The following is a 19,315-nucleotide window of genomic DNA, read 5'->3' as shown; positions in this document are numbered from 1 at the left end:
TCAACGAGCAAAAGGAGATTTATTGATGTTCCTTATACACAAAAGGCATTAAATGGGTTTACAAAGACGCAGGGATACAAATGAAACATTTAAACCTAAAAAAGACAAAAAGAAGAATAACTTCATAAAGATGAATAAAGGCACAAATGGAAAATAAAACCAGCAGGATTTTCAGTTTGGATTTTAATATTGTTAAAAAGTAGACTAGCTTGCTTTTGACATTATTGCTCAAAAGTTTCCTATAGATCTCAGAAACCTGACTAGTTTGCATAAAACCAGTCAGTCCTGAAATGGAGTGATTTAAAAACTGATGCTGAAGGCAGGAGAACAGGAGTGATGTGGTCAGTTTTCATGAAACTCTTTGACAGGAAGCACTCTTTCCTATGACAGAGGATGGCAGCAAAAAAGTATAAAGCAGTGGTCCAAGAATCAATCCCTGGGGGACCCCACACACACACACACCATGGACACTCGGTTTGATTTACGATTAAATAACAGGATCAAATTTCTTCTTTTAAAGTATAATTTGTTTCTTTGGCTGACAGTGTGGACGGCTGCCTCTCGATCAGTGCTGACGTGACAGACATGTTAGTACGGCTAGTGCTGTGTTGTCTTTGTGTTTAGGATGTTTGGCTACATTGAAGTAGCTTTTGGAGCATACTTTAAAAATAAAAAGGATGGTTAAAATTGGTTGATTTTAAGCAAATCGATAAAGAAAACATTTAAAAAATTGATTAAACCAGAATATAGACATTTATAGACAGATTTTTCAAAATTAAATGAGATGAAAAAGAAAAATTTACTTCAGGCTTGGAAAGCAGTAAGCAGAATTGGAAGATCTGCTGGTTTCCAATAGACAGTGTGGTCAAGAGGGTTTAATACCTGGTGTGGAAGTCGTTTTGGAATGCAGCATGCAGATTTTTGATTAGTTTAAAGAAAATATTCTGTTTTCACTCCTGACTTTTGAATGTTTGGTCAAAGTCTGCCAGCTTCATGCTGCTTCTGATCCCTTATAACTTTTGAAGAGTCATTTAAAGCAGGACTTCACAGAGAGGGAACATTAGGAAGTTTCCTCAGTAGATGATCAGAACATTACATTTATTGTTTGCACAGACTGACTGTTGTTTCCTTTTTGATGGTAAAGTTCTTCTTTTGAGAATTTTTTCTTTTAAAAAAAATCAAAATTCAAATTATATTGCTCTTGTGTCATTCATATTTCATGTAGATTTTTCAACAATGAAATTATCTTGAGATTAATTAAAGAGAAGTCACGATAATATTTTTGAAGTTTATGATAAAGATAAATCTCGAATTTGAAAATATCTTTTAGTAAAATGGAGGAAAAAAAATAGAAAAATCAATTTTCTTTTATCCTTGCTTTGTTTTAAAAGTGGACTTTTATCTTTTCTTTAATGTATCAGGAAGACATAAAGATCTGGCCTTTCAAATCAAACGTTTACTGAACTAATTTCTTCCTGTATATTTTTTTGAGGACTCGCCAAAGGACACAGCCAAACATCCACCATGAATAAACCTCTGCTGCGTCCTCACTTCCAGACAAATGCAGTCATGGACACACGCAAACACAAATACCTAAAAAAAAAAAAAAGGGCGGTGCTCGTAGTGGTAGTAAACATTTGAAAGGAACAGGGGTAATTCACTTGATAAATGTCAACTGAAATGAAGGTATCAGCTGAAAGCAATTTCCTCCTGCTTGCCTGTGCTCTGCGCCAGAGACTTGGGGAGATTTTCACCCCTCCATCGATCATGAAGCCTCTGTTTTAGGCCAAGATACACAATGCCCTCAAATTGCTGACATATGGACCTAGAATCACCGCGAAAACCTGCCATTTCCACCCCACCCTCCTCCGCCCCGGCCCAGCCACTCCTCCGCTAAACTCTTGTTTATCCAATGACTCCGGCCTCTTTAGGCCATTAAAGCAAAGACTTGGAGGAAGTGCCTGTTTGAATGCAAGATGCACGGAAGGTGAAATTGGCTAAATTTAGTCAATAAATAAATAAATAATAATTTGGTTGACAATGTTCTACTTTAGAGTTTGGGGAAATTGTAACAAATGCAATCAGAGTGATAGCAACCATGTAATAATACATGTTATAACTACAGGAGTGTTTGGTGCTCGGCAAGTCTCCAACATTTCTTGTAAGTGGCTTCGTTTTGAAACTCTCCTCATGCTGGGATTTTCTTAACTGCGCTTTAAGAAGTGCGTCTATTTCAGTCAAAGGAGGCTAAGTGCACAACATTAAAAGCCTCTTTCCCTAATGGACAATTGTGGCTCCAATAGCCAGGGCCATGAGGTCCGTGCACAGGAAAAGTCCATTATCACTCCAGCTAATGAAAGAGAGGGGGGCGACTTCAAAACAAAACTGAAAAAAATGAAAGGAAAACACGGCAGAACAAGATGACGCATTACGCTTCAAAGCAGTGTATCTTTAATGGGGTCAATCAATAATGTGACTTTCTTGATTTTTTGTGCTTAAAGTGAAGTTTTAACCCAGGTTTAGAGCTAAAACGACTGCATCCTTAACAGAATCAATGTGAAACAAATGTTTGCCAACATGCTAACGATATCTGCTCGTGAGCTTCCACGTCTCTGCGACGAAGACAAACCTGCAGCCAGTTTACATTCAGACGGGTGCGCTCGGGTTCTATAAACAGACAACCCCTGTGGCAAGGAGTTTGATTAGGAGGAGGCCCACAAATCCCATTAAAAGTCCATTCGTCCCTTCCTCTGTGTTTGTTTGAAGACGGGAAGAGCAACAAGGGTGGAGGGAAGTGACGGGCGGTTTGTCGTTATTTCCGTGCGAACTTAACGCGGCTAAATGCAGATATCACGCAGCGGCGTCAGGCACCAGCAATGTGGTCACGAACAGATGCCACATTCAGAGGAAGGAGCTTCGAGGAGTGTCGTCCTTCACCGGCACATTTAACAGTTGTCTCTATTGTGTCTACTGAGCAATGTTGAAATACCAAACTGAAAACCTGCCATTTCTGCTTCTAATCTCTGGCTTCTAGCCTAACAGCTCCTTTGTCTTCACTGCCAGCTGTTTGTCGATTTCCGCTGTAATATCATCCGTCATCTGCTGGATCTACAAAGGAAGGAGAATATAGGTAATCAGAATAATGTCATCTAATTGGTTCAGCAATCAAATGTGAAAAGTGTTAAGTTTAATGAGACCATGTACCTGCTTCTCTATGAGTCGCAGAATATCCTCTGAATGCCCCTCTTTAGCTTTTTTCACCTGGGAGACGGCGTTGGAGCGCACAGACCTCAGCGATTCTTTAGCTTTGTTGCTAAGCTGCTTGGCCGTCTTGGCAAGGTTCTCCCGGTGTTCTCGTGACACTCTGCAGGAAAACAAGTAAAGGAAAGCACAGAAACAAAATACAATTAGGTAAATAGAATGAAAATAATCATAGAGGACAACGTGGGGGGGTTAACATAATTCAGCATTTCCCCATGTGTACATTTTCTGTGGTTTGCTAGAAGGTTTGAACCCTTTCATGATATGTCACTAACCACTGTCTGCGATGGACGTGGACAAACTGAAAAACAGCATCCTAAGTTTATTGCATATTTTTTGGGGGAATGATAGTACCAGGCCCATCAGCTGGTATTGACAGATTGTAATAAGCTTGATACCTTCTGAGGAGGACTGCAGGCCAGTCATCAAAACACATCAACTGAACTACATCTTCCAATCGTCTGACAAAAAGAGAAAACTCTTTGGACCAAAAACAATTCACACACCAAGCACAAGCTGGAAACATTTTTGCATTTAAAGATCTAAAACCTCATTCAGTGATGCTTCTTGTAGCATCAGTTTAGATGGAAGTAAGAGATGTCATGAAGGTATTCTTGAACTCCTGACACCAACACAATGCCACATGATTTATCCACCCAAGAGCTCCACCACAAAACTCGCTTTGTTCTATTCAAGGCAAGAGGCAGGAAAGGTCTAAACAAGCCACCAACCTAAGCCAGAGAGAACAAGTGTGTTCCCAGTTACAGATGGAGAAAAACAAAGAATCATCCATCAATCCAAAAGTGCATTTTACTGGTTTAAAAAGCTCAGTTTCTCAGACTATATTCCAGAATCCACCCACAGCGGTGCGGTCAAACTGCCCAGTAGTTCCTGTTGTTTTACTCCAGTTATCGTGCGCACTCCCTGTTTGGAAGCAATCACTCAATTGACAGTAAATAAGACCTGGACCAAGAGTGTGATGTCACCCATAGAAAATGACTTACTTTCATCCAACAAAATGTAAATTTACGATAACTCTGATGAATCAGCATTCTAGCAGCATTTAAACGCATCACTTATGCATGAATCTTGGAGACGTGAAAAAAGTCTCGAATCAGATCTGTGTGTAAATGTGTTTTTGTGTGTGCAACAAGCACGTTTTTAGCGGTTGTAATTTAAAGTCGTGCATGCGTAAATTGTATTGTTTTGAATTTTGTCATTCTGGTACTTATGCACAAAATGTATTGTGCGTAACATTGAATTACGCACGCACAAATCAGGTGAGTCTATTTTCTCTCCATAGTTTATTTCTCAGTAGAAGGGATTTTCCTTTTTGGAGCCAGCGAGCATTTCCTATTTGGAACGAAATGGGGGAGGGATCACTCAGTCCAATTGTCATATACAGTCAACAGATCCCCCTTAAATATAAAATGTGTCATAAAAAAACTTTAACAGAAATTCTACAAACTTAGGGTAGCAGATGCTAGTTCCCATAACACTTTTAATGATTCCCCATTAAGAAACCCAAAGCTAAACAGGAAATCCTGTCCTCGTGGTGCAAACGTGAGCTAATCTTTCAATCACAGCATTGAACAGCAATCTAACCCCAATGACTGCAGGCAAACATAAAGCCAGCATCAAACCATCAACTTCTGTATCCACTTTGCATTTGTTAATATCTCAGAGAAGGACTCTTTCCTGTTTTGTGCTACTTTTTTGCCATTAATTAGCTTTTTTCATCTTGTTTTTGCAGTGAAAACTATTTGCAAACAATCCAAGTACAGCCTGTATTTACTGCAAACAATACTGCCTAATTACTGATTCCAGGCCCAATCAAGGAGCGGCTCCTCTTTGCAAATGCAAATGGAGGCTCCGAGTGTGTCGAGTCTGATTGCAGAAGGGAGGCGGTTTGACTCTGGTGTCCGTCCTCTACCAGACAAACACCTGCTGCTTCACACACACACACGAAAAAAAAACTAAAAACCCACTTGCACATTATAGAGGATGGCATACACACAGACGCAGGCTCGTGTGCAAACTGTATATTTAAAAACATATCCACACAGAGCGGCGTGTCGACAGAGTGACGGATTGTTTTATGTCGGGCTGTTTGATTTGGCGAAGAGAAAAAACGGCGCGGCGAAGGAGAGGGCTCGCCAGAAGAGAGACTGACCCGACCTTCACATCAACAAACCCAGGGTCTCTATACATCTACAAGAAAAAGTCAATAAACCTGTCAGTTACAGCAAAGCGCAGGAAGATCAGTGGATTTATTAATGGAGTAAAACACAAAAATCACGAGTGATACTGTCTGGGACATTTAGCCATTGTAATTCACATAATAGGCTAATCATTTTATTGAAATAAAAGGTTTTGCTGCGAAAACAACACTAAATATTAAGAAAAATTCATTTAAATATGATTTAGCTATAAAATCATTTAATCAGAGGTAGTTAAGGATAAACAGCATTCATTATAGAAGTAAACAAATGAGAAAAAAGATCCAAAAGAAACGGCTTAACGAAGAATGTGTTGTTTTTTAGTCAAAGGTGTGTTTGTGTTGCAGAGAAACTCACTTAGGAATGGGCACCTTGATAATCGTCCCGTCCACCTCTGGGTTCAGGTTCATGCTGCACTCTCTCAGGGCACGGGTGGCCGCCGTCACAGCCTGGGGGGGAAAAAAACGTACACAAATAAAAAAAAAAAGTCTTCACTCTCAGTGCCACAACTACAGGTAGTGGCTAAGCTCCAGCTGGTAGTCATTAAGGTGTTGAGCATGCGTGTGTGTGTTGGATGGGGTGTGTGCACGCCGGGGGAATCCCGTGTAGTGTGGAAGTGCCTCGGGCCACTGTCAGCGCTCGGCCTCATGGGAAATGGCTGAAAGGTTCCAGGGCAGCGTGCTGACCCCTGACAGCTCCACGGGAGAGTCTGCTTTAACTTGTGGTGGATGCATGAACAAACCAACAGGTTTCAGCTTATGCTCATTCATCCTAATAAAGAGCAACATTTATATCTGGTGAAATGATCAGTTTAACCTTAAAAATGGTTAAATTAAATTACTGAACTCTTATTACTCCGAGGGGAGATTATTCTATCTATTTGACAAATGTAAACAAACACACTCTACATATAAGGGTCACGTTTCATGGGAGACCATCTTGAAACAGCAAAGACATTTTGATTTTCCTTAAAATCATCTCGTTTTCACACAGTTGGGGGGTTCAAGTGAAGAAAGAAACCCCATATTTATGCAGGAACAGTTTCTGTTGATATTTAATTTTTTTTTTTTTTTAAACAATGGCCAACTATATACTGCAACTCTGGTTTAGTTTGCCTTAATCCAGTGATTTTCACACTTTTATTTTGAAATTAAATCATTTTGTGCATCTTTATAATCCTTTTCAATAAACACAGGATCAATTAGACTTTCTAGGTTTTCTAATTTGCTAATACTATTTAGAAAAAGAGGATTTAGAAGCAATTTATTTTCCTTCTCCTTCTGAAAATATTTTCACAATTTCCATTATTATCTAGTCCAAATAAAAAAATTGCGTCTTCTACATTGTTTGAGTGACTCAAAGACGTGGATGTTGCTCAACCGTGTTTCATACTTTTCAGTAAACTCATACCCATAGATTTTTGTCAGAAACTAAGACAAATTACTCAGATTAGAGGATTTTTCTGAAATAGATTTTATGAATCTGTCAAAATATGAGAGACTTTGAAAATCTTGCACAAATGTCTCCATGCTAATATGAATTACTAATAACGAAGTCGTGGCTGTAAGTGCAGTTTGCCAGCTTTTACACAGAAAATCCACATTTTAATAAAAACATTTTAAAATTTGGGGAATTGCTGATTAACATTAAATAATGTACGAATGAATCTAGTTTTTAAAATTTGGCTAAAAACAGAAACAATAAGAAAACAGACATGAAAATAAATGGCCTGAAAATCCCTGGTACGTATAATAGAATAAGATATTGCTTCTATGTACAACATAAACCTTCAGATTCCAAACACTACATTAGAAGCAGACAGCAACAGTTTAGAAATATACAATGACGACTATATACACAGCAAGGGAAAAGCTAAACCCTTTAAATCAATCAAAACAAAGTCACACTTCTCACAGCAAATTTTGAACTCTAAGACAATTCCCTGAAACTTTAGACAGTGAAAATGTGTAATGGAAAAAGTCAGACAATTTCCTTTTTTTTTCTTTCTTTTGCTTGTTTTTTTAACGTATCCTGCTCTCTTTTCTCGACAGCTCCTTCTGGCTTTATCCACCCGGGAAAAGAAATGGCAGCGAGATTAAAGGAATTTATTTGTGTGCATTAAATGAATTCATGGGGGCTCCTTTTCCTTTTGTTAAAGTCCTCCAAAAAGTGGGCCTCCAGTTGCTCTCTTTGGAGAGCGGAGTGATCGATTCATCCCATACCTATGTTTGATTGTTCTCAGCATCAAATTCATCACCGTTTCCTCTTTCTGACGACCGCTGCGGTGGTTACAAAAAAAAAGAAAAAAAAAACGACCAGAATTTTTCTGAAGAGACTGGGCAGGTTCTGGTTAATATGTTGGAGAGGAAGAGAAATTACACTAAAGTATCACATCAAACACTCGTGCTTCAGTTCAAAGCACGAGGCGAGCGGACAGGAATGTGTGTGGGAGTCTGTGCGCATTCAAAAGAAAAAAAACACAATGTTTGGAAGCCTAAACAAGAGACACACACACCGCTTTTCTGAAACATGTTGACACGCAAAATCAAATTGCCCCCGGAATAAAACAACTTTTTCTTTTTGTGTGTGTATAAAGTATAAACTGGAGCTGACAGCTGAGAGGTGAGGTTTCACCATCTTCATTGTGGATTGTGTTGCAGTGCCTTGCTACATACACTTCATTGAGTCCCGATTGCAACATCTTGTTATGGATCTCAATAAATTAAGGTGGACTGTAAAATAAAAGGAGTGTAAACATTTAGCGGAAGAACCCCATTTCCTTTCCTTGCAAGAACGACTACTTAATCCATCAAGTAGGTCGAAAATTAGCAGCATTCTGCGTTTCCAGAATGCTATAAGAGCAAAATTAATTTTGTTAATCAATGTTTTAGTTTTTCTAATTATTTTTATAATATTAAAGCTGCAAAAACTGCAAATTCATCATGAAGCGTATTTAAAATCCAACTCTCTTAAAAGTCACCAAAATAAGAGCTTTACTTCCTGTTTCTTTTGCAGGTAAATACAATCACTTTAAGCGAGGTCTTGTTAGCTCTGCTTTGTCTTTTCAGGCTATACTCTTAATGAATGAAAAACATTGGTAAAGGCTCTCCAGCGTCTGGTAATGGATAGGCGTCATTATGAGCCTATTAGCTGTAAGCGCCGAGGACTCACCTCGGTGTGGGACATGGTTAAAGCGGGACCTGACGCGGTAGCGTGTGTGAGTGGCTGTCAGAGCGTGTGTGGTCTTTGGTTTCATAAAGAAAGGAAAAAAAAAAAAAAAAAGACACTCACTGGAGAAACATGTAGCCTGAACCAGATTCAATCTGGATTTCTAGATCTAGAGGCTTGATAAATACTTTTCCTTGTGTGTTTTCTTTTTTTTTGTTTTAATTTTTGAATAGCTCAGTTTTTACGTGGAGAACAAACGGGCCAAACCGCAACCCTCCGGTGAGTCGTTAAGAAAATGAAAGGTACCGGAAAATAGTTCAGAGAAAAACTGATGTTTAACGTGAACAGAAAAGAAAGGCTTTAGTAAACATCTGTTCCTTATCGCGGGCGGGTATTGAATATAAATTCCTCTGAAAATGCACCTGCAGGGACATGCAGGTCCACCCAACTCATCTTTAAGTGACACTCTTCACACACAAGTGCAACGCAAAAGAACATCAACAAAAGCAGAGACACGTGTTTACATGGTAAACAGAAAAAGGGTTCTAGCTATACTAAAAAAGAAAAGCAGAAAGTTTCCAGGAGGTGGGAATCTGAACAAAAATACACATCATAGACGATAAGACAAGTTTAATCCATTACTGTTACATGAAAATGATCCAATCTTTTATTTAAAAAAAGATACATTTTTAGAATAACTTTTCGATAAGTAATCAATTAAACACCAGCTCAGTGGTGTAGTGGTAGTGTCTGCCCCGAGCCTAAGAGGTTGTGGGTTTAAATCCACAATTGGGACATACCAAAAACTTAAACAAAAGGGGTCCAAAGCTTCACTGCTGGACGCCGAGGTTGGACTGGAAGGGTCAAAACACCACATGGTTCCCGAGTGCAGTCATGTCTGCAGCGTACACCCCCTCCCCAGAGATGGGTCAAGTACAGAGAACAAATGTCATCCACCAAGGTAAGTGAGGCAAGTTTCTCAACTAGGATCAAAGAGCGATTAGAGCCATAGCTTTAATCAAAGTGAAACTATAGAAGGATTGTGATGACGTGAACGCTAACTGCTTAGAGACGTGATTATTTGCAGAAATACGAGGAGATCTCAGAAAACTGAAAGTGGAAAACAACAAGCAGGAGGTTCATTTGGGTCCTTTAAGGTTTCTAAAACGAGTTGGTCTTTGGAAATATGTGCTGGGGTAGTTCAACGTGGCACAAAAAGACGAGGCCTAAAATGTCAAAATAAAAGTTTCTCTGAGGGAAAAAAGAAATGTCAACTCCAGTTTCCATTTCTTATATAAACAGCTTACATGTGTCATAATCATTCCAGCTGCTATCATTAATATTAGTGCTTAGTACTGTTAAGACTATAAAGAATAAAACTTCTCAACATCACGTTTATTCAAAAATAAATGAGAATGATTTGTGCATCTAGGATCAGAATGATCCCAACATCCAACAGAGAAGAAACAAAATCAACATTCTCAAATTCTCTCCGCATACAATTAAGGATAAAACGCAAAGGAAGAATGAAGGAAGGAGGGGGGTCACTTCGATTTTCCGGACCACCAGTATGGCAGCAGCTACAAAGTTAAAGAAAATCTTTGAAACAAAACAAGGGGAAGAAAAATAAAAAAAGAAGAAAAAATAATCCATTTCTTCTTAACCCTGGGGTAAAATGAGGTCACTTCCTATGTGTGACAACTCACATGCAGCGCTCACTAACACATCTTTGCTGTCTTTCAGCCCAGAACAAAGCACACCGTGAGCGATCAATCAATTAGCATCTGAGACGCAGGGCACAGAGAAAAGCAGGTCGGGTTTCATTTACATAGTGATGCTGGATCCCACTGCTGGTCTGGTTCACTTTTTCTTCTGAGAGCACCATTTATCTGTCTGGATTGTTTTACCAAAGCTATTCTGTGTGTGTCCACATGGAGACAAAAAAAAAGACACAACTAGGAAGAATGTGTGCAGCCTTTTTCAGTGGGATGTATGTGAATGTGTCTTACTTCAGGGAAGTTGCTCATGTTGACTATGAGGAGGTGAGATGACTTCATGGAGACTTGACCCAACTCGTTGAGGGGAAACTTCCCGTCGCAGGTCGCCACTATAATGTGATCTAGAGCCCCTGAATGAAGACAGGTCAGCACTGTTACTTTCTTCACCAACTAATTCGAAGATAATAAGCTGCAAAACATATGCAGATTAGGTTTGATAAAGCATCACAGGCATTTTTCTTTTTTTCTAGAACATCTTATTTGACAGTGAAAGACAGGAAATGACAAATATGGCACAAACATTTTTGGAAAATTAAGTTTCAGCTTCGAAGACTAGAATTTTTTTGTCAAATGTTCACATTTTTTGACAATTTTATATCATATTTTACTCTTACAATTAGGTTTTAAAATTGGTAGCTATTTACTCATTTCAAAAAATCTGATTAAAGGTGCAGCTGATGCCACAATTCAGAAATGTGATGCAGAAAGTGAAGAAGTTTCCATGATCTGATGCCTCTTCACGGTCAACAGTGAGAGAAACGGGTAAAGTTAGCCAACAAAAGCGGACTTCTGTCCTCTCCTCTTCGTTTTCTCCCTCTCTCCAGCCATCCATCCCTCTCCTCCGTCTGGCTAACCTCAGACGCAGTAGTTTCCTTCTTCCCCATCTCTGCCTTACATCACCCCCTCCCTCTCTTTTACCCCATGGGGGTTGTGCTGGTGTTGTGTGTGGAAAAGTGAGGTGAAGGGGAGGTGAGCCAGTGGTGTAATTTTCTCTATAAGATCAATCTATCATCTGACTTCAAGGGAGGAGGAAAGCAGAAATCGGAGATTAAATGCAGATGCAAAGTATCAAAAATAAAAAAAGGTTGATGTAAGAACACGGGTACCAACTGCATCCCGACATCCCCCACTTTGATTTGAATCGCTGCTTTTGCAAACCATCCACAGCTTTGTTTCTGGCCCTTGTGCTTCAACAGTGAGAGGATCATTTCTTTAACCACCCAACAAACACACGACAGTTTATGAAATGGGAAAGTAAATGTTCATAAAAACTTTTATGAATCATCAGAAATGTTGCTGACATCAGTCTTTTATCAAACTAGTTTTGCCCTATAAATGTTAAAATAATCAAACATTTCGGGATCCTGCTGATTTTTTCAGATACCCAGTCCAACTTGTTGATTACCTGGATCAGGTGTGTTTTGCCAAAGAGAAGCTACAATGGCAGGTTAGGTGGGAAGCATGCAGGATACTGGAGTTTGACACTTGTGATTTAGAAGAAAAGAGCTCTGAGAAAGATGGAAAGACGAGGGATGAATAAAGTTCAAAAACTATAAAGCTTAAAGTGAAAAAATATATTCAGGTCTTAATATTTATAAAAAATCTTATGTAAAACTAATGATTTGCCCTTTTTTCTAGTCTCTTTTTACAAATGTTAACTATTTTAGTAAAAATACTTCTATGTATTTAAGTAAAATTATAACTTCCATTTATACCAACTATTCTTTTCTTCTCAGACTGAATTAATGATTTTTTTCTTGAATCAAGAGGAAAAAACGTAAACAATCGTATCTAAAAGGCCAGTATTTGACAAAAAAATAACGGATTTGTGAATTAAATATTTCTTATCTATTCGTTTCCATGGTTACCTTGCTTGTTCCTACACCAGAAGCCACTCTGATCAAAGCAACATTTCTTTAGAACCATTTTCCAACATATGAGATTAGCACATTTCAGTGGGTACATGCAGAAAAGAGCACATTTACACTGTACAGTACATATATATGTAGTCCTATCCACACAGACAATCTCTCATAGGTTTAATGAGAGCCAGATGAGAGGCTCATGGAACAAACACATTCAGATAACTGACGTCATTCCATTCAAACATCTCATCTCTGCTTTGGGCTCTAAGTCCGGCCGCTTTCCTGGATTACTGTGCAGCTGGACAGAAAGAGGAAGACGAGCGGGCCATGGGAGCGCCGCGAGGAAGAATGGAAGAATGAATGCACAGAAATCAGTGTAGAGGAATGGAAACATTGAGAAACCTAAAGAAGTTACTTATAGGATTAATACTTAGAGAAGAAATGCTTCCCAGAGGTTCAGAGAGAAATTTAAATAATAAATTGTGGATGGAGAAATGGTTGATGTATCAAAACAGACAATAAAGCAAATGAATGGATTGAAGCTTGTATTGTCCTCTGCATGTTTAACACCCAGTGTAATAAAGATAATGTCAATCACAAAAAGAAGAGACAAAATGAAGGAAAACTTTAGTTTGAAGTCTGCTTTTGGCTGCAGTCTTCTCCTTCTGGAGCTTTATTACACCCTCTTTTGAATCTCCTATTTGTTAGAATCCAGATACTAAGGGTCGCGGCCTGGATGTAGTTGGGGAAACAGAGGCCAGAGTGGGGTCGAGGCAGCATCACAAGGGGATCTCCTCAGTTTAAGCCTTTGAGCACTTTACAAGGTAGATGAAAGCACAAAGAGCGTCTTTTATTTTGAAAAAAGGGGCCTGATGAATGTTTTTAGAAGATTTGAAGAACGGGGTGACAGTTAAGAGCTGCGCTTCAGAATATTCAAGGTACAATGTTACGTACACTGTATGACTTTATACAAAAAGTACTTTCATCTTAAAATTTAAGTGAGTAAATGTTTTTTGAGGAGGAGCCATAGGGACTTAGAATTGGCTATCCCTACGTCGGTAGGGTGATCCGCGTGGCGCTTGTGGGGTGGAGGAAAAATACATTTCTTCACGAGTGGGCTCTGAAGCACACAATTTACATTAAAATGTACATTTCTACATGTCGAGTAGAAAGACTTGATCTCTTTTGAGAGCAGATTTTCTCTCCAACAGAGAGAGAAAAACAAAAAAATTAATCAGAGAGAGACGGAGGGTAACTCTACCTGGTGAGGTCCGAATGTTGAGGCTGCGTGTGAAATCATCTTTGAGCAAATAGACAACAGACGCCATCTCCTCCTTCACTTCTTCAAGGTTGATAATATCTTCTACCAAAGCAGAATTAATTTTCACTTTAGCAGAGGATCCTTTTGCCTTATCTTTAGAAAAAAAGGAAAGAAAAAAGGAAAACATCATAAAACCAAGTAGTTTCTTTCCAATTGAAGAATGCATGTGTGACCTGTTTTTAAATGACTGACCTTTTTTGGTGCCATAGAACCTGCATACAGCAGCAGGGAGCTGGACGGTGCCAGGGAGGACTGACGGTCTGACGTTGACCACGGCGGAAACCGCCACAGGAGATCGGATGCGTTGAATCAGGGAGCGGCACAGGAGAGGCTGCAGCAGCCTCAGATGATTCAATGCCATGTCTGGAAAAACAATATCACAGATGGGATTAAAAGGTAGCTGTGAAATCATAGTAATCCCCATTTTGAGACTTTAGCTGTGTTTTTTCATCAGCTCATTTCCACAGTTGAGGTCAACCTCTGATTAGGAGTGTCTACTCCACCGCAGTCCAGGGGGGGAGGACAAACCTCACAATTTTGGAGAACTTATGAAGGCAAAAGCAAACATATTTGCTCTTAATGCAAAGATGATAATTAGCAAATGTGAAGCAAACAGCTGATCAACATTTAAGTTTCCAAGCTCAGAGATGAGGCAAAAATAGTTTTGTTTTCCAGTTGATCAAAGACTTTCTCATTGGTGTGAATGGAAATGTGAGATCATCCATTCTTGCAGTTTAGCTTATTGTAAAATGAACATACAATAAAAGCTTCCAGACCTTGAAATTGCCAATTTAAAGTACATAAACCTTTGATTAGAAGACATTTGAGATCCATTCCAATAAAAAAGTGTTTTTGACATGTTCTTGTAGCATTCTGACTCAAAATAACCTATGTGAAAGACCACATTTTACAAGAGGACATATGATCATCGGAGAGGGACTTTAAAGACTAAAAACATAAAAACGAATGTAACTTTACTTGCTTCTCTATTTGTCTTATCGCAACATAGATTTTTTTTGTTTATCTTGACTCCTTATATGTAAATAAAACCTTAAACTTAATGGGGCAGCTAATGCTAAGGAGACACATGGGAGCTCCTGCTGAATGCCTCTTCACCAGTGTTGGGTAGAGGGCGGTTCACACTGACCAGAATGACTCGGAGCAGATCATTGGCTCTCACCTTCCCTAGGCAGACATTTGCATTCATGAGGAAGTTGCAAAGCATCATCAGAGAGACAAACATAACCCAGATAGTTTTTGTGTGGGAGAACTCAGAAGTCGTTAAAACCACGGATCTCAACATCACAACTCTCAAAACAAATTTTTTTTTACAGAAAAGGCAGTGAAAGAAATAAATAAAGTCTACCTCACTTCACTTTTTCTCTTTTTCTCTGGAGATACTGAGACAAGCAAACTCAAATGTGCAGCCACGCTATGCTGTTCTTGTTCAAAAGGGTTTTATCTTCAATATCCTCAATTTTAAGAAGATAATCTAATTTTGAAAGATGTTTATCTATGTTTTTTTTTTTTTTGCATCAACTGTAGGTTTTTTTTTTCTAATTTAAGTCAGTCACTGTTTTAGTCTCTTACAAAAATGATTTGGGAAATTTTGCACAAATAATTCTAATGTTTTTGAGGGGTAAAGTTAGCGTAGCATTTAGTAGATTATTTTATTCTCCTTCAAACAAGTCTTAAAAACACCTAAGACAGTTCAAAGCTGCACTATCATTTATTAAAAGGAGGTAATACCCAGCTTGAGCCAGCAGGAGGTAGACCTTCTTCTCTTAACTTTCTACACAATACGCTCTCTTTGCACCATAAGAGAATGAGTGATTTGCATGCATGCTGCACTTTATTTTCAGAAATATATAGATGGATTGGATCTACAAAGACTGCGAGCAGTAGTAGCTCTTGGAGCAAATAAATGACTCCAGCTTTAACAATCTAAATGTGGAGCATTATTCTTAATTCCTTTCAAAAATGCATATTTCAGTAAGGTAAAGGGTGCACTTAGATGCGCCAACTCAACAGTTTAATTATGCATATGCAATTGTTCTTCATTGTAAATTACAAAATTGGTCAGCTTTCTTTTGCACACAATTGTGAAAAAAAGAAGAAAGAAATGCATTGCGCAGTGTCCTGTTGTTTATCTTTGAAGATGCTAAAAAGATGAATTTGTCCAATGTGAGATTGATAAAATCTTTATATATCCACTTGGTTAGTGCAATGCAAAACATGTTTTGTGTGCATTTATCAGCTTACAGGTTTTGTTCAACATTTGTTAAATATGTATTTATTAGTAAATAATTAATTTAGTTTAATAATCAAACAAGAAAAGGTAAGACAAGCAATTCAACAAAATTGAGTAAAAAATAACACACAGCTACTGTCTTTAGAGAGACATTCATCATACAAAGTGCTTCTTATCTCTGCCTTAATGCTCAGACAAAGACAAAGATAAACAATGATATCCACTACACTGCGTTGTTCACAGTGACTGAATACCCGGTGCTGCGATACCCAACTGTTTGACATGAATAAGCAACTTCTGAATAAATATATACCAAAGACAAAAAGTGCCTAGCAAAATACACAGTTCTTCTTCACCTATTTTCAAAGTATCTACTGTACTGTCATAATTTCAAATATCCAGCCCTGTATGCAACTTTTACCGCCCTACAACAAACTGGAGATCTGTTCATGTATGGGATATAGCGGGTTTTGAAGATCCATAAATGGTAAGTAACTTTCCCCTTTTATTCAGCCTCTAATAATGCATCCTTTTTTTTTAATGATTCACCAACAAAGTCCAGAAATGTTCCCTTCAAACATCCACCACACAAAACCTCACCAGCTTTCTATGACTAGCAGGTTTCCTGACGAGATGATCTGATTTGTTGCACTATTGCAGAGCAGATAGGCAGAGATGCAGGACGGTGACAGATCTCCTTTAAAATGAATTCATGCAGGAAAGTGTGCCACAGGTGTTCGGTGGGATACTGTTCACTGTTGCCCATTGCAGCAGCTGCAGGCACACCTCTGCTTTATCCAGAACCAAAAGACAGCTGGAGAGCCCACATGATCATTCTGCTCGCTTTAGAAAATAACACAGCATATCTGATGCTGAAGATCTGACAGTGCTCTGCCTATTTAAAAATACTTCCTTGTTGCAGTGTTTGGTGAGACTTTAGATTTTTCTCCAGAAGAAAGAAAAGTTGGGAAATTCAACAAAGATGAGCAACAAGCTGGAATTCAATTTAGTTCATTTTCAAATAAAGAAGAAAAAAATAATAATCTTAGTCTTTAAAAAATATAAAGCTTCTCACATGTAGTTTTTTAAATATGCAAGTGCTGAACGTTTTTCTTGGCTGCATGGACCTGGAGGAAGAGTTAGGGTTACGGTTAGGTTAATACGTGCTACCAAAAACAACATTTAGCCTTGAACCCACATAAAATATGTGCGAATAATGCAGCAATGTGCATCTTGGCTGAACGTAAATACATACGAAAAGTATCAGTCAGAAAAATAAAAATGACTTTGGCTGTAAACTATGATAAAATGCTAATGCTATATTTTTTTTCTTATTTAGCAAAACTCAAAAGAGAAATTGTGTGCATTTTTATGAGAAAATAATATCAAAATATATTTACATTTCTTTTCATTTTGTTTTTAATAATTTACAAAAGACTAGTTATTTTTAAAAATCAAAAAAGTGCTTTTAACCCAATATAAAAAATGTTGGAAAACAAATAACTTGCATAAGAAACACCTTTTTTTTGTTTAATTTCTGATTAAAATGTATTTTTATTTTTGTTTTTGTTTTTTCAAATAATTTGTTCCAACATATTTTCAAATTGATATAAAAACTGGTTTAAAAAAATTATAACCGGTATTTTATTTAGGGAAATACATTTTTTATTGTTCACAAACAATTAAGGAGAATCATTTATCTTAAATTATTGAAGGAAATTATCCTTATGATGGAATTCATTGGTAGAGTGTAACGAACTAGATCAGGGATCTGCAACTTTCAACACTCAAAAGAACAATTCAAGTCAATTTCTCACTGACAATAAGCCAGTAAATCCCCGAAAGTCAGACTTCACCCTTTAAAAAAAGAAAACATTGATTTATATTTATGTTACTACTATTATAAGTAACTATTATAAGTAATATAAATAAACTTGCTTTTTTTGTCAGCAAAAAACAACAACAAAAAAAAAAACAAGAGGAAACAGCCTTTTTTCAAAACATTAAATAGTTTATAAATTTTGACGGGGGTTTACACCACATCCTTTCAAAATAAGACACCCTCAGTCACATGGGATAGTCTCAATGCAGCAAATGTAGTAATAGGTAGTGTGATGTCAGCAGCAGTGATTAAAAACTGTTTATTTCACTGTTTTTGATGCATCTGAGCCAGAAATTTGTAAATGTAATGAACTAAAATTAAAGCAGAACTAATTAGGTGAATCTTACCAATTATTTGAAATCATAAAGGCAGAATAATTTTGTTTAATTTGTTAAAAAATAGAAAATATGTCTTATTACCGGGTTAAAACCAGCACCTTTATTCTGGTTATTTACTGATCCCTGAATGAATTCCTGTGGTAAACCAAGCTCAAAGGGTTTTAGTTTGACTTGTGCTGCCTTTTAACTGTTTGAGTTAAATACAGTTTAAGTTAGTTTACTTTAGGGTTTATATTTTACAGTAACTTTTAGAACGACAGACATTTTATTGTAAAGCAGAACTCGACAGAGAAAAGTGTTGCAGACTCTTGAACCATCTACTGTTGTTTGAAGGAAATAATGAAACAGGCTTCAACTATAGTTGCAGCAACATGTTCTAACTTGTGGTGATCTCGTTCATATGCTGGTTAGCTGATTTAGCAAGACACGTTTAATTTAGCGTTTTAGTGATGTAAAACTTAAACCTGTCGCTGTTTTACGCTTTCCGCAAACACTTCAGAGATAATTTACATGTATGTTTGCTACCTGCAGCATTTGTTGTTAAAAAAAACCTTCCACTTTCCACAGCTAATTTAGCAAAGCATGTTAGCATTTTAACCATTCTTCAGAACTCAAACATATTTCAAGATTTGGTGCATGTTAAATATATAGGCGTCTATAAATTAAGCATTTAATTTTTTATAAATGTCTCATAGCAGTTTATATTCGACCGTGTTTGTAAAATTTTGTACTGCTAAGCTAGCAATATTTGGGGCATTTTAAAAAAAACTTAAATTTACCAAGTATCGCTTTATATGTGTCAATGACGTATTTTATGTGACAGTAAAGAACTAGTAGGCTGTGTGTATCGACGCACCTATTACAAAACGCATTTTTCTGCGGGAAATGCGTGTCTCTAAGTTATGCTAACAGCAACGGTAGAACAACACTGGGCTCTGTGGCTCGTCTTTCTTCTAAGCGTAAAAAAATAAACGCCAACTACTTAATTATTTGTCGCGGTACTGTTGTTAATCACGTAACTAAAGCAGAAATAAGAGAACATAACTTTATATATAGCATCGTACTTACTTGAAGCTCAAAGTCGCAGAAGAGAAGAAGGGTAAATTGACACATGTGACGTCATCAATGCGCGCATACCTTTCTTTTTCAGTATACGATGCATTCAAGTCCCGAGTTACACCGCGTGAGCGGAGTTATGCATATAAAGCGGCCAGAGCGGAATGGTAGACGCC

General features: G+C 37.7%; 1 protein-coding gene across 1 annotated transcript; it reads right to left on the bottom strand.

The window, feature by feature from the left end:
* mrrf (mitochondrial ribosome recycling factor) lies at positions 1–19,288 on the bottom strand. Its single transcript, XM_024299247.2, has 7 exons — positions 19,152–19,288; positions 13,805–13,975; positions 13,553–13,705; positions 10,658–10,776; positions 5,838–5,929; positions 3,205–3,364; positions 1–3,108 (listed from the first exon to the last, which is right to left on the bottom strand). Exons 2-7 carry the CDS (start codon positions 13,971–13,973, stop codon positions 3,031–3,033), a joined length of 771 nt encoding a protein of 256 aa, XP_024155015.1. The 5' UTR covers positions 13,974–13,975; positions 19,152–19,288; the 3' UTR covers positions 1–3,030.
* Between the last annotated feature and the right edge of the window lie 27 nt (positions 19,289–19,315).

This window comes from Oryzias melastigma, linkage group LG12, assembly GCF_002922805.2.
Source record: "Oryzias melastigma strain HK-1 linkage group LG12, ASM292280v2, whole genome shotgun sequence".
Taxonomy (NCBI): domain Eukaryota; kingdom Metazoa; phylum Chordata; class Actinopteri; order Beloniformes; family Adrianichthyidae; genus Oryzias; species Oryzias melastigma.
This window is presented reverse-complemented; position numbering and strand designations above follow the sequence as displayed.